Source organism: Kogia breviceps, chromosome 2, assembly GCF_026419965.1.
Source record: "Kogia breviceps isolate mKogBre1 chromosome 2, mKogBre1 haplotype 1, whole genome shotgun sequence".
Lineage (NCBI taxonomy): Eukaryota > Metazoa > Chordata > Mammalia > Artiodactyla > Physeteridae > Kogia > Kogia breviceps.
Genome location: NC_081311.1, coordinates 186484364 through 186500435, shown reverse-complemented (window position 1 = coordinate 186500435; position 16072 = coordinate 186484364). Strand labels below are relative to the sequence as shown.

Sequence of the window (16072 nt, the reverse complement as noted above, 5' to 3'; positions counted from 1 at the left end):
TGGTGGTAGTGGTTTAAACAGAGGATTAGGAGATAATCACATTAAAAGTCATCTTTTGGCACTAAAATTGACCCCTGTCTAAGGGTTGTGAATTCCAGGGATGGGGCAGGCTGTTTTGCACTCGTCTCTTACCAAGTCTCAGAGACTCCCCTGTAACACAGCCAGATGGCAGCCTGCCCACATCCAAAGAGACACCACTGCATTTAGACATGTTATCATAAAGCTACCTCTTAACCAATTTATGGAACTGTTTATAAAATAATACCCTAGACTCTGCTGCAGTTAGACACTAGATCATAGGCACAATTTAAATATAAATTTTAGTTCTACTTTATAATGTAGGTATCAGCTAGCTAGCTTTCAATAATCAGAATGTGAGAGATGTAAAATCCATCATTTAAACTCAAGCTCCCCCCAAAATAATAATAATAATAAAAATAAACTCAAGCTCCCCAACATAATTTGACTTGCAAGAGTAGGAATGGAAGGACCTGCCAAGAGGAATCTTCTGCTGTTATGACTTCCTTATCGCCGGGATTTTGAGTGTGCATAAAAATGGAATCTATAGTCACCAAGCAATTCAGCATTTCCTTTTAAAGCGTTCCTTTGATCGTGTTGAACACAAAACAGCAGACTACCTAACAAATATTTAGCAGTGGATTTGATATGCATTTCTAATGAACTCTCTGATACTGAGGGGTTCCCAGCACAAAATATGTAAAACTGCATTAGCATTTGGTCTGCAAAAGAGATGACAGGCCTTTTTTTTTTTTTTTTTTTTTTTTTAAAATGTTATCCTGCCCAGCATTTACTCTGTGCCTTTTTACTCCATGCCATGGATGGATCTCTTAAGTGTCACATAGCGAACATATAAAGAAGAGTCATGACCATGTTATATGCCTCCAAAGATTCTCTAGCTGGGTCCTTTCATTTTGAAGCTAGGGATGCCACAGGCCAGAATCATGAAGTGCCTTGAGCAAGGTTTCACTGCTACGATTACAGTCCAAGTCTCTTGATGTTTCAACCTGGCCCATGGCTCTGTGCCCCAGTTAATTGTCTATCGCCGCCCCCAACACAGCTGCTTGGACGAAATACAGTCAACATATGCACTGACCCCGAGATGGGTGGAGTTGTGCTACACAGTGAGCTGGGTCAGACTGTCTTGGAACTCTGAACTAAAAGACAGGAAGTTACCAGCTGGCAACAGGAGGTAAAGAAGCAGATCCTGGAGCAACTGCCTAATTGTAGCAGAAACCAAGCTGTTCGCTGGCATCAGCTCCTGTGAAGTTCTGGCTCCTGTGGGATTCCTCGTAACCTTACAACAAATCCCCCCTTTCCTGAGTGGAAACCAAAACACACCCTATAAACATCAGCCTCATGTTCCTTTCATGGTATTTCAGGATCAGGAACCTCTGACCAAACCTCAAAGCTGCTGATAGAGGTAGAAGCAGCCCCCCTCCCCTGACACGAACACTCCTTGCTTCCATTCAAGGAGATCATCAAAAGCCATAAATTAAAATGGATTGAGGGGATTTAAAAAAAAAAAAAACCCACGAATTATTAGAAGAGAGATTAACCCTGCCCAGAAACTCTCAGAAGCAACCAGATCTTCAACATTCAAGAACAGTTTGGGGCTTCCCTGGTGGCGCAGTGGTTGAGAATCCGCCTGCCGATGCAGGGGACACGGGTTCGTGCCCCGGTCCGGGAAGATCCCACGTGCAGCGGAGCGGCTGGGCCCGTGAGCCGTGGCCGCTGAGCCTGTGCGTCCGGAGCCTGTGCTCCGCGGCGGGAGAGGCCACGACAGTGAGAGGCCCGCGTACCGCAAAAAAAAAAAAAAAACAACAGTTTGGATAGGATGACAATTACTTAAAAATAACCACACATGGGTTAGAATGGTGGCGACTGTATCCTTTAGTGTTAGGTTAAAGAAGTGTTTACAAATGGGGAAAAAAAGGCAAGGAAAAACTCCAAGACAAATTTAAACCTTCCTGGAGTTCAGGCAGCAAGAATCAGGTTTTCTAAGCGCTGGTTGCCCCTGAGTCAGCTATTTTGTGGCCAGAGAAACTGCAGGCCAGAAAGATAAGTGCCTGAAGATGGGAGTCCCAAATTCAAATTAAAGGGGCCAGGGGGCTTCCCTGGTGGCGCAGTGGTTGAGAGTCCGCCTGCCGATGCAGGGGACACAGGTTCGCGCCCCGGTCAGGGAAGATCCCACGTGCCGCGGAGCGGCTGGGCCCGTGAGCCATGGCCGCTGAGCCTGCGCGTCCGGAGCCTGTGCTCCGCAATGGGAGAGGCCACAACAGTGAGAGGCCGGCGTACCGCAAAAAAAAAAAAAAAAAAAAAAAAAAAAATTAAAGGGGCCAGGGAGGTCACAAAAGGTAGGGCAACAAGGAGTGGCGAGGTCTGTGCCTAAAACTAAAGTGAACACCCAGCATAAAAGCATTGAAATTCAATTTTAAGGGATTTTCTTAGGTCACTATTGCTGATACCATAAACTTACATACCATTTCTCAAAATCTTAAATTTCTAAAAATCTTATATATAAAGGCACATTGCCTCTGAGGCATGGAAAATCAACAGTTGGATACATTTTATGTTAACAACTGCTGAAAAGCAATTAAAAACTTAAAGCCCTTTAAAAATATACTCAAAAGACAGACTGCCAATTCACAAGAGTTAACACAAACGGCTGATCAAGTCCGAAAAATATTTTCATTTTCACTAAAAATACATGAAAATGAATGGAGGTACCACTTTTCATCGGTTTAATCAGCAATGATGGAAAAAATGAGAACACACAAAGGTTATGAGGAAGGGTCAAAATGAGTACCGTCACACAGCTGATCGGGGTGCTGATAGCAAACGACATTCCTAGGAATACAATTTAGCAACACGCATCACTAGCCTTAATGATTCTATCAATCCTATGTGTCAGGAGGTCTCCTCTCTCGGGAATAAGCCTATTCTTCCCTGGCGAATAATGTCACTTCCTTTTGAATTGGTCAAGACAAAGTTGAAAGACAAATTCATGGCTCAACTTTAGGCATTCATCTCCTATTCTATCTGTATTCCCCCTCATTTTGATTTTACCTACATTTCCCATTTTTTTCTTGCATCTCATCCTGAATGCCATGCAAGATCTGTGAAAAGAGGCGGGATATAAGTATCCTAAGAAGAGAGAAGATGAGCCTTCCACGGATCAGTGGTGGTATCGATATTTGCATTATTTTACAAAATGGGGAATAACTTTATTTAGCAAAAAGTGAGATTCTGCCTTATGTTACAAAGCTGAACACGATGCAGTTTCAATGAAATTGCCTCTAACCTTTTTAAGACACAAGCAGTACAATTTTCTGTTTTGGTGGGGCCGTCACCGCACCACAGGGGAAGCCAAGAGATCAGATGATCACACAGCTGGCTAGTGACTCCTTGTGAAGCACCATCTATAACATCTCTTTATGAGCATCTACTGAATAACCCATTCATGGCCTTTTCTGTCCCGAGGTCGAAGATTCTACTGAATACAATGACAGGTTAAAAACCTTCATAAGTGACAAAAGAAGAAAATACCTCACTGATGTTTTTCAGCTAATTAAAAAAAAGCTTATCTAACCTTTCTGGGAGAAGATACCTTTGACTTGTCAAGAAGGGCCTAGAGAAGACACTTAAGTAGTAGATAGAGATAATAAATGCCATACAGGCAAAACTGAAATACAATCATAGCAAATATGCAATGGAAGAGATCCTTGGGCAAGTCATTTTAATGCTTGAAGCTGAGTGGCGGCCCTCTCTAGCACAAGAGGCCTTGGGGGACAGGATCAAATCCACTTAATCCAAAGTGATCCTTTCTACATGTCAGTTTCCTAATCTGTAAAACTGGCAATAATCACTTCTCAGGATTGCCCGCAGGATTAAATTAGGTAAATTATGTAAAGAATTATTACACTGAGTGGCGTGTATAGTAAGGCCTCAACGCACAATATGGCTTATTATTATTTGAAGTATTACTATCCCAATCTAGAAAACGATACCAACCCATTGTTATGAAGATCAAATAGTGAACACAGATGCCAGCAAAAGCAATGAGAGGTGCAACAGACGAGAGGAACAATTATGATTGTGATGAGAAAACAGTTGCTATAACCATAAATTCTGCTAAGCTACTTCAGACCGTATGAGTCACCCCTAATATAAAAAATTATTTTTAAAAGCAATAAAACCTGTTGAGACTTCATCCAATGACAATTGTCGAATTAATATGAAGTGTGTCAAGAGGTTTGGCACTCCTGGACACAGCCGCCTTCCAAAGGATTTGGGGTGAGAAAAGATGTTTAAAGTTAGGGGACTTCAAATTCTGCCCCTTATGTAATTAACATTTCTTCACCCTCACCCCTTAAAGAGGCAGCCATTAATTTAGGGATATCCCTTACAGGAGACAGGCTGCCTCAGCAGGAAGCTGATTGCCCAAAAGAATCTCACCCGTCTCCACCCCTCCTTCCCTCCCAACTGCCAACACCATCAGGAATTTTCCTTCCCTCCACCCACTTTCAACACTGGAGCCAAACCAAGCCTCTCTCTTTATTATCTATCTCTGCAGCTGAGCACAGAGCAAACACCATCCCACTTCTGAACCCTCCATCCCCCACTTGGACCGGCCACCGGAACTTCCAGGAATACACACACTGCTTCACTGATACGAATTACATACCTCTGCATGGGGGCCTTTGGGACCTGGCCATGCACCCATTTTTCAAAGCAAATAGCACATCGCCAAAGCTCGGGACAAACTGCATACTCAAAGGTTGCTCTTTCCTCTCTCAGGTAAAGACTTTATTTGCCCACTCTCTGACAAAAGACTGGTAATTCTACCTCAAACGGGAAATCTTTTGAGCCCTTTGAAATGAGGGCTCCAAAGTGAAAAATAACAACCCATAATGACAATCTGAGTCCCCTAACCACTGCCTCCCATCAGGTCTAAAGATCTGCCCAGCCCCTCAGGAAAAGTTTTCCACCCTCAAGTGGGCAAGATAATTGGCCTTGAGCTGACTGTACACAGTATAAGATATTCCCAGGTTACTAGAAGTCTTTTGCATCATTCGCCCCACTTGACAGCCATAAAGGTTGGAATTTTTTTTTTTTTTTTTGGTATCTCAGAAAATAAATGACAGGAAAAGAAACTCAAGCACCACGGGTCTTGGGTGCATTTTCATGTCCTAAGAACAGAAGGATTGCACCCCGCTCCCTGTCTCTCCTCCCCCAGCTCCTCCAGTGGACATCACCACTCTGCAGGAACGGAAGCCGCTTCCCAAAGGAGAGGAACAAGGGCGCTATAAAGCTCATCTTTTGCAAGATGCCTATGCTTTGGCAGGTTCTCGTTGGATCGTACTTTTAGACAGAAGCTAGATTTCAGAAGAGAGCTGGAAGGGAGGGATGGAGAAAGGAAAAAGTGGCTTGTACTTTGAGAGAGAAAAGGAGCCAATAGGAAGAATTCGGGGCCAACTAATCTTAACCATAAGCCCGAGGGACCTTAGCTGTTCTTCAAGGCCAGAGGCTTCCAACCAAGCCTCGGAAGTTTAGACTTCAAGGATTCTTTGTTCAATTGGCATATAGAGCTTGTAAAAATGTAAGCCCTACATTTAAAGATTTCACATGAAAAAGAGATCTGACCACACCAGCCTGTCTTTCCTCTCTCAGGCACAGGTGGAGGTGAGGGGTAGCCCCTCCCAATGCCCCAGGTGCCCCACCCACCAGCCCTCCCCACCCAGCACTTCACTGCTTTATTCCTCTGCCCTGCCTTTTAGGATATCTGCACTTACGCCTCCTGACCAAGGCCCCTCTCACTTGTTCTACAAATGAGAAAAATAAAAGCACCAGGGGTGCAGCCACTGCTTCTCAGAGCAGAGCCACCCGAGAAACCCAGCTTCTTTTAGATACGACAGGCCCTTTTTTTTTTTTTTTTTTTTTTTAACTGAAATAGAGTTGATTTACAATGTTGTGTTAGAATTTCTACTGTACAGCAAAGTGATTCAGTTACACATATATATATTCTTTTTCATATTCTTTTCCATTATGGTTTCTCACAGGATGTTGAATACAGTTCCCTGTGCTATACGGTAGGACCTTGTTGTTTATCCATCCTATATATACTAGTTTATATCTGTTAATTCCAAACTCCCAGTCCTCCCCTCCGCTCCGGCAATCACAAGTCTGTTCTCTATGTCTGCCAGTCTGTTTCTGTTTCGTAGAGAGGTTCATGCATAAAGAAGATGTGGTACATATATACAATGGAATACTACTCAGCCATAAAATGAATGCAATAACGCCACTTGCAGCAACATGGATGCAGCTAGAGAATATCATACTAAGTGAAGTCAGGCAGAATGAGAAAGACAAATATCATATGATATGACTTATATGTTGAATCTAAAATATTTCTTGACCAGGCACTTCTGAAAGCTGTTTTCAGAGCAGAATCTTGAATCAGTGAAACAGCCGTGCTGGCAACCTTGTCCCTGAAGCCCCCCTCTCCCAGCTAAACCATCTTTGACCTAAGAATTGGTTGATCTTTAAGACTCTTTCGCCTTCTTGGACTCATCACCGTGTGTTACCACGCTTACGGCGACTTGCAGAGTCCTCGCACGCAGCAGGCCATACCCTATATGTCTTCGTGATGATTCCGGGACATGTGCATTATTAACACCATTTTACAGGCTCAGGACAAGGGCACACGGACAAGCGCAGTGGCTGAGCTGCACTTGAACCCAGGCCTACCTGATCCCAGGGTCCACATGCTGGCAGCATGCCTTGCTGTCTTGCACGTAACCACTATCTCCCCCAGTTTAAAAAAAAAAAAAAAATCAGGGACTTCTCTGGTGGTCCAGTGGTAAAGAATCCACCTTACAATGCAGGGGATGAGGGTTCGATCCCCGGTCGGGGAACTAAGATCCCACATGCCATTGGGCAACTAAGCCCGCACGCCACAACTACTGAGCTCTCACGCCTCAACTAGAGAGTCTGCATGCCACAAAGTACAGAGCTCACCTGCCCTGGAGCCTGCGCACCACAACCAGAGAAGAGAAAATCTGCACGCCACAACTAGAGGGAAGCCTGCATGCCTCAACAAAGACCCCGCGTGCCGCAATTAAGACCCGATACGGCCCCCAAAATAAAGAAAATAAATAAATAAAAATCAGAACTTATTTGATCCTGAACAAAGTTCAATGATAGGGTCCCAAACAAAACATCAGAAGGGGCTCCACCTCTCCACCCAGAATTATCATTGGGTTTTCGTGTATACGCCAGCTGCCCCCATAATACTACAAGCTTCCTCAGAGAGGTTGCCCTGCCTTACATGCTTTTGTGTATCCAATAGACATGGCGTAGTTACACTTAATACCACTCTGAATTATTAGTCAACAGCTCCTATTTTCAGTTTTTGATCAAATTTTACTGAAAGGGGTTTCTTGGGAGGAAGCATTTTATGTCCCTTCATGGATTCTAAGAAAGGTCCTTTTCCTGCATGTCATCTCTCCCCTCTCATAGTCTTATTCACCCACAGCTTTTAAATCTTTCCTTCCATTTTCCCAAAGTAAACCAGGTAAAAATTCAACTCGAAGTGATTTTTTTTTAAAAGAGCATATATGCAGAGTACTTGAATACCAAAGCAGGTAGCTGTTGTAGAAGTAATACTGGTTCATAAGTAATAATAATACTTACAACCCATATGATGGTCAATCTTCTGGACAAATAAGGATCAATATTCCAGTGAGTGAATGGAAGGAATGTGATGTAGAACACTTCTTGTCCCAAAGTGGCTGAAAATCTGAATAGGTAATAGTAGAAATAATTCTTCACAATGTACTTCTGTACGTAAGCCTAAAAGACAAAAGTTAGAAGACTCTGAGTTCATTGAACAGGTCACTACAAGGCAAGTTTTAAAAACCTCTATCTAAGGACTTCCCTGGTGGTCCAGTGGTTAAGACTCCACGCTCTCAATGCAGGGGGACCTGGGGTTGATCCCTGGTCAGGGAACTAGATCCCGCATACATGCTGCAACCGAAAGAGTCCCCCATGCCGCAACTAAGACCCAGCGCAGCCAAATAAATAAATAAATATTAAAATAAATTTTAAAAATAAGAACCTCTACCTAGGGACTTCCTTGGCCGTCCAAAGACTCCTTGCTTCTACTGCAGGGGGTGTTGGTTCCATCTCTAGTCACGGGAACTAAGATCCCACATGCCCCTAGATGTGGCCCCAGAAATCCCCAAACAAACAAAAACAAAACAAAATTTAAAAAACCCTCTATCTACGATTCACAGGGTTTCTACTGCCAAGGTGCTACCTCCTCTCCCCTTGTGTAATCACAGTATCAATACTAGCAACCTACAGTGTTACTGAACATCTATGAACCCCCAGGTGTCTACACAAACACAGATGATGTTAATTCTTCATAAAACTAAATTAGTAACATCCAAGACAGAAATATCAGGGAAAGACACACCAAAAAACCCCAAACCTTTCTCCTGTGTCCACAGAGGGCTAGAAACTCAAGGGAGGTGAACTCTGTTAGCACACTGTGTGGGTCTGTGACTGTGGTAGGCAGGGGAATGTCCCCAAAGATGTCTACCTCCTAATCCTTAGAACCTGCGAAGATGTTACCTTACACGGCAAAAGGGGCTTTGCAGATGTAATTAATGATTTCGAGACTGAGGGGTTACCCTGGATTATGTAGGTGGCTTCAATGGAATCACAAAGATCTTTAAAAAGTAGAAGGAGGCGGAAGAGTCAAGAGTGAGAAAGTGATTTGAAGATGGAGGAAGGAGCCAAGAGTCGAGGGATGCCGGCAGCCTCTAGAAGCTGGAAAACGTGAGGAAAAGGATCCTCTCCTTGTGGCTCCGGAAGGAACACAGCTCTGCTGATACCTTGATTTCAGCCAGATAAGAACCATTTTGGACTTCTGACCTCCATATATTTTGTATCCACAGAATAAGTGTGTTGTTTTAAGCCACTAAATTCGTGGTAATTTGTTGCAGCAACAAGAGATTAACTAACATGAAGACTTTAGAAAAATCACTTGAAGATGACTGTTTGTAATTTACCTTTTAAATGGGATTTGTCAAGTCAGCCCACTACAGTGATGGTGTGGGAAACACAGCAAGTACACATGGGGCCTGCTAAAATGCACTCCCATTTTCTATCCTCCTTCTCCACCCTGTTACCCTGGTAGTAGGCAGGAAGGAAAATAAACAGATTTAAGGGAAAAAAAAAAAAAAAAAAAAGACTTATGTTGACACTGCCCTCGGCTCCAGAGGCATATCTGGATTCATGTAAACCAGTCACGGTTAAGTTCAAGAATTCAACCTCAAGCCAAGCAGGGCATGGCGCTACCTGGGAAGAAATCTGTAGTCAGGAGTGAGCATACAACGTAAGCCAGAAGTTCATCTCTCTTCTGGGATGAACTTTACTTCTAAGTGAATTCAAAGGAGAAAGAATGGATCCATCCTAAAGTGGAAAGACAGTAATACACAGAATGAATTAAATAAGGAAGTGTATAGTTCTACCTCTCTGCCAAGAGACTATGGTTAGATGTGCAAAACAAGGTCAAGGGACTGAGATGAATAAATGACAAACTCCTCCCTCCCTCCATCTCCCTGTGTCTCATTATCTGATGTGAGGACTAATCTCTGCAGATTCTGTTTTATAAACATACATCCAACAGGCTTGACCTTGGGGCAAATCCTGTGAAGTGACCTTTTTTACGTAAAAATTAGTTATTTTAAGGCACCAGCTGTCAGGTACACTTGGTAATCTGTCCTGCTTTGAAGCTTTATGAGGAAAACTTTTGCCAAACTTTGACTAGGGTCAAACCCCTCCCTCGTGTCATTTCATGGTACCCAAGCGTTATATGACATTATAAATATTCAGCAACAACCATTCTCTACCCTAGAGACATAACTGAGACCAAGTTCAATATTTTCATCCTAGTAAATAATTGAAAAGACTGCCATGGATGACAGCAAACTGCTTTAGTGCTACATATTACTAATTAATATCTTTAGGCATGCCTTTTACATTCTCTTAGGAACTCTTTATTTTTTTAGGAACGCTTTTTTTTTTTTTTTGAGTGGAGAGCTAAATATTCCCTAAATCTTTTTAGAAACAAAAAGCAAAGGTGAAGTTAAAAATATCAACATGCGTATAGGGCAGCCAAAGGAGCTTTTAGATAACATCTCTGTATATGTAATTAAATAGCTTGAGAGCCAATACTTGCTTCCAAATTCTTGAGAATTATATGTACTGTAAAATAGAGTAGTTAAGTAGTTGTCTTTTCAGAACAATAATCTAAGTTTCCCTTATAGGAAATCTCAGTGCGTATCATATCAATATATCTGTAAATAAGAATTTCAGTTCCAAGGTATGTGTTGGTCGCATCGGGAACAATTAGAGGGAAAAGAAACCGGGGTTAGAAATAGAAATGGTAGGTAAAGTGAATGGCAGAGAGAAGAGGAGATAAAACTGAGAGACAGGAAACCAAATCCCGGAACAAAAACATCCATCAATACATTCTGTAGAACTGGTCGTGCCCAAGGAGCTGACGTCCCTGGCAGCGGGGCCGTGTTTCTGCAGCACAGACTCAGGAGTCAGTGATTAGCAGCTAATTTTTAGACAAAAGATCAGGAAAAGCACTGAACATTCAGATGAGTGGAGGAGCTATTTTTAGAAATAAAATACCTCTTAGTGGGGCCATGTTTCTGCAGCACAGACTCAGGAGTCAGTGATTAGCAGCTAATTTTTAGACAAAAGATCAGGAAAAGCACTGAACATCCAGGTGAGTGGAGGAGTTATTTTTAGAAATAAAAAACCTCTTAGTATGCCCGTCATCTGCCTCAAAGCCAAAGAAGTTTCCGGTAAACAAGGAATGATAAGATGGAAATTACCCAGATAGCCATTATTACTAACTGCAAAATGTCACGGATATTCTCATTTGTCTATTTGATTTCCTGGTTTATTTTCTTGAAAGTGAAAAAGGCAAATGTTTTTGCAGGTGGGGATAAAAAACATGATCTCAGCCTCCCAAATGCCATCTTTCCCTTCTGGTCACAAATTTCTCAAATGCACATTCTCCTAAAATGGGGTTTTTGGTAACTTAAGGTTTGGGTGGGAGAACAGCTGCTCATTTTGCAGATACCAGAGTATTCCCTGTTCTCTGCAAGGCTGCCTTCAATGCATAGCTAAGTCATGACCGAAAGGGAGCCCTACAGATTTAGCGCAAGATGAAGACAAAGAACGCTGAAAACATAGGACCCCTTGACTTAGGTCCGCCCCGAAACACCTGAACAGTGTTTAGTTTTCCAAATGCACACAGAAGAGTCCTAAATGCAAAGGAAATATGGCCAGGTCAGCACCACTGGCTGGAATAAGGGCAGGACCCAGACAGAAAAGAAGCGAATGCCCAGCACACTTGGTAGCTGGCCCAGCTTTTGAGCTGTCAAAGGAGGAATACAAGAAATAGCTTTTAGGACTTCCCTGGTGGCACAGTGGTTAAGAAGCCACCTGCCAATGCAGGGGACACAGGTGTGAGCCCTGGCTTGGGAAGATCCCACATGCCGCGGAGCAACTAAGCCCGTGCGCCACAACTACTGAGCCTGCGCTCTAGAGCCCACGAGCCACAACTGCTGAAGCCTGTGTGCCTAGATCTCCTGCTCCGCGACAAGAGAAGCCACCACAATGAGAAGCATGTACACCTCAACAAAGTGTAACGCTCGCTCACCACAACTAGAGAAAGCCCACGCACAGCAACGAAGACCCAACGCAGTCGAAAAAATAAATAAATTTATTAAAAGAACAAAAAGAAACAGCTTTTAGCCAAAATAATGTGTGACCTTGGGAAAGTCAATTCGCCTTTTCTGAAACTCAACGGCCTCAGCTGCAAAGGATGGAGTAGGATTAGCTCAATTGGCTTTTAACATACAAAAAGAAAATTTAAGTAGGGAAAGGCCCATTTAACAGAATGTTACCCCAGGATCTATTATATTAAAAGGTTGAAACCGATTGGTTGAAAGTGAGGAGGGGCCCAGGGAACCCCTATTTCAGGCCAGGCATCCCCCCCATCCCAACCCCCAAGTTTTTCTCTGGAATATCCCCTCAGAGCAGTTCCGTAAACAGTTTGGAAACCACTGACCTTAATCTCTGCTCGACCTCACATACCACCTTTCTGTAACTAACCCTTGGCCTTGAGTACACAGGCTATAGGCATTCTGACCTTGAGGTCTTTAAAGGACTTGATAAACTCTGGACCAATGTCATTGCAAGGTCAAATTACTTATCTCCATTTTCTTTAGATTAGAACTGTAAATGCAAGTATTCTTCCAAAGGTCAAGTTTGACTACTCTATCTCAACACAGCCGGAAGGAATTCTCATCCAGGAGGGTAGTATCTAAGGCTCCCAGCAGCCCATGTTAATTGGAAGCAGTAGAAGGAGCTCATTCTCTTTGGCTGAGAGAGATCAAATCTATACAGGGTACAGCACAGTCTTACTTAAAAATAATTTTAGGGGGCTTCCCTGGTGGCGCAGTGGTTGAGAATCCGCCTGCCGATGCAGGGGACACGGGTTCGTGCCCCGGTCCGGGAAGACCCCACATGCCGCGGAGCGGCTGGGCCCGTGAGCCATGGCCGCTGAGCCTGCGCGTCCGGAGCCTGTGCTCCGCAACGGGAGAGGCCACAGCAGTGAGAGGCCCGCGTACCGCAAAAAACAAACAAACAAAAAATAATTTTAGGACTCAAAGCTTTTATAGACCACACCAAACAGCAGCATTTCCTTCACCGTGGCTTTGCTTTAGAGAAGTTTTACAGACCGATGAGAAAGAGGCAAGTGAGTCCAGAGTAAAGCGGCCTGGAGAAAAGAGCCCAGGAAAAGGGGAGGGTGCAGAGCTGGTGGACAAACTTTGCGTCCACAAACTCTGGACACAAAGTGTCTCGGATTAAATCCAGGCTGTTCCAACACCCACTACCTGAGTAATCTCACACCAATGACTTGATCTCCTGGGGCTTCAGATTCCCCTTCTACAAACGGGAATAATAACAGTACATACCACACGAGGACACTGGGAAGATTAAATCAGAGGTTGTTGCTGGTGTGTGCAAAGCGTTCAGGTCAAAGCCTGGCAGAGAAACGTCTCGCAAAGAGCTAGTTCTTAGCTGTGAATGACGACGGTGGCAGTGAAGATTTCCCACAAGGCACTTCTCTATTATAACACACATGCAACTCACCCGGATCTTGTTAAACATGCAGATTTTGATGCAGTTCACCTGCGACAGGGTTGTAAGTTCTAATGGGCTCCCAGGTGATGCATATGCTGCCAGATTGCCCCCACACGGACCACAATTTGAGTAGCAAGGAACAAGGACACCCCAGTGAGGGGTTTTTAAACCCAAAAGGAAGGCTCTCAGGTTTAATTCTCAGTGTTAGAGGAAGCCTCAATGGGAGTTTAAGAGAGTAAAATAATGTGATCAAAGCGACAGGTAAAAATGCTGGTGACAAACCAGAAGGGAACAGTTAGTGAATTCTACGGAGGATCCCACAGTGGTCCGAATGCAGGAACTGAGCCCAGACACACCCCTCAACCACAGAAGGTACTAACAGGAAGAGCAGGAGGAAGAGGCATCCGTCCCGATGAAATAGCAGCGGATCAAACAACAAACTGACTGACGCAGAAAGAAAGAAGCCATCCCAGGCTCCCTGCCTTCATCCGAGTAGGGTCTGCATAAATTCCTGGATGACAAATCAAAAATTAGTTAAGGAGTCACGAAGCTTGAGAAACATTTCTAACCCCTCAGACCATCACGGCACAGAAAAAGAAACCTCATTTCCCTAAAAAGGGCTCTTGCACCACCGTCAGAATCCTGGCTTGGAAACAAGGTTCTCTGGCTTTGCAGGCAGGAGCATCTGCCATTATGTTCTTTGCTAAGTAAGATAGAGGCAGCAATTTGCTTTATTTTTAAGATTAAAAACTCACAGGAGAGCATTCCATTAAAATCAATGGTTTTTGGAATTCTAAACTGTTTTTTTAATATAAAGTTATTTTATGTATTTATTTTTGGCTGCGTTGGGTCTTCGTTGCTGCACACAGGCTTTCTCTCGTGGCGAGTAGGGGCTACTCTTCGTTGTGGTGCATGGGCTTCGCATTGCTGTGGCTTCTCTTGTTGCGGAGCACGGGCTCTAGGCACGCAGGCTTCAGGAGTTGTGGCACGTGGGCTCAGTAGTTGTGTCTTGCAGATTCTAGAACGCAGGCTCAGTAGCTGTGGCTCACAGGCTTAGTTGCTCCGTGGCATGTGGGATCTTCCTGGACCAGGGATCGAACCCATGTCCCCTGCACTGGCAGGCGGATTCCTAAACACTGTGCCACTTGGGAAGTCCCTAAACTTTTTTTTTTTTTAACCCAACTTGGGAAAGCCTTTGTGATGTCTAGTTACATCTGCTATACATTGAGCCCCTACACACTGATTCTTCTCATCAGCTCCCAAGGGTGGTCACCTTGGCATTATTCTTCAAAGTGGGAATTGCTTCATGGGCTTGGGGTTGTGGGAGAAAAGGGGCATCAGCCTAGGTCTCCAGACTGACAGCCATTTACAGAGACGGGGGCCTGCCCAGAAATGCCTTCCATGGCTGGGGCAATGTCCTAAAAGGCAGTCGATTTGGGACTAAAACTCTGCAAGCCTTGCTATCTGATTCTCACGCTCAGCATATATTCATCCAGAATTTCTAATCTAGAGCCTAAAGATTAGGAAGAGCAAATCTAAGGAACTCGATGCCACTTCCATTAGCGCCTACACTTCACGAGGTTTTGGTCCTGCTACCTCTCTCTGAAAGACTAGGCTTTGGTGAGCATGCCATTACACGCTGCAGAGGTGGAATTATTTGCAAAATAAACACTCGACGTTATTATAAGACACCGACTAGCATGCTAACACGCCAAGTACAAACCAAGCAATGCCCAACATTTTTTTTTTTTTTAATGTACCAACATTTTTTAAAACATTGAAAGTGGCAAACCTTTTCTGGAGAGAGGCCATGCCTACGCAGACCATTCATTCACTGCTTACACTTTAGTGATGGAAGATTGACAATAAGCAAGAGTATTTCATTTAGCAATAAGCACGAGGATGAAATTAAAGCAGGATCAAGTGATACCAAATGATATGTATGTGTTGGGAAGGTGCTCTCCAAGGAGGAGCCGTTTGAGCTGAGCCCTGGATGGGGAGATAAGCTGGTTCCTTTGGGGCCTGGGGTTAGAGAGACCACTGAGCAAAGAGACCCCAAAGTAGGAAACAGGCTGGTGTGCTGGGACACACAGGTGGAAAAGAGAGAGAGATAGGAGATGAAGTTAAGAGCAGCAGCTGGGTCGAGCTAAGGTCTGGGATCTAGGCTGGGAACCATAGTAAGTCCCTGGAAGGTTTCAAATAAGAGTATGATTATTTGAACTCTGGCAAGACTGAAACAAATTTTGTCTCAGAACACATGGGAAGAAGCCCTGCTTTAATTCTTTTGTTTTTTAGTTTCTGAAATGTAGTGGAGAAATATCATTAACTAGCAGTGCTAAACTTAAAAGCTGGGGCTTCCCGGCCTCATAGCACAGGGAGATCAGCTCGGTGCTTTGTGACCACCTAGAGGGGTGGGATAGGGAGGGTGGGAGGGAGGAGATATGGGGATACATGTATGTGTATAGCTGATTCACTTTGGTATAAAGCAGAAACTAACAGACTATTGTAAAGCAATCCAATAAAGATGTTAAAAAAAAAGCGCCAGGCTTCCCTGGTGGCCCAGTGGTTAAGAATCCACCTGCCACAGCAGGGGACACAGGTTCGAGCCCTGGTCCAGGAAGATCCCACATGCCACGGAGCAACTAAGCCTGTGTGCCACAACTACTGAGCCGGTGCTCCATAGCCCACGCGCCACAACTACTGAAGCCCGCATGCCATAACTACTCAAGTTTTTTTTGTTGTTGTTGTTTTTTTCATGTAACGAGACCATGTTTAATGAACACCAAAGTACAGGTGAGGGCTGTGGGGGCTCGAG

The 16072-nt window shown here is 44.0% G+C and overlaps 1 protein-coding gene across 2 annotated transcripts in view; it reads right to left on the bottom strand.

Annotated features, from left to right (window-relative positions):
• SGPP2 (sphingosine-1-phosphate phosphatase 2) overlaps window positions 1-16072 on the bottom strand; it is a 126583-nt gene that overhangs the window by 68191 nt on the left and 42320 nt on the right. For both annotated transcript variants that reach the window (XM_059055249.2, XM_067026980.1), the window contains exon 2: window positions 7714-7872. In XM_059055249.2, the coding sequence (XP_058911232.1) occupies window positions 7714-7872 (159 nt within the window). The remainder of the gene's footprint in view (window positions 1-7713; window positions 7873-16072) is intronic.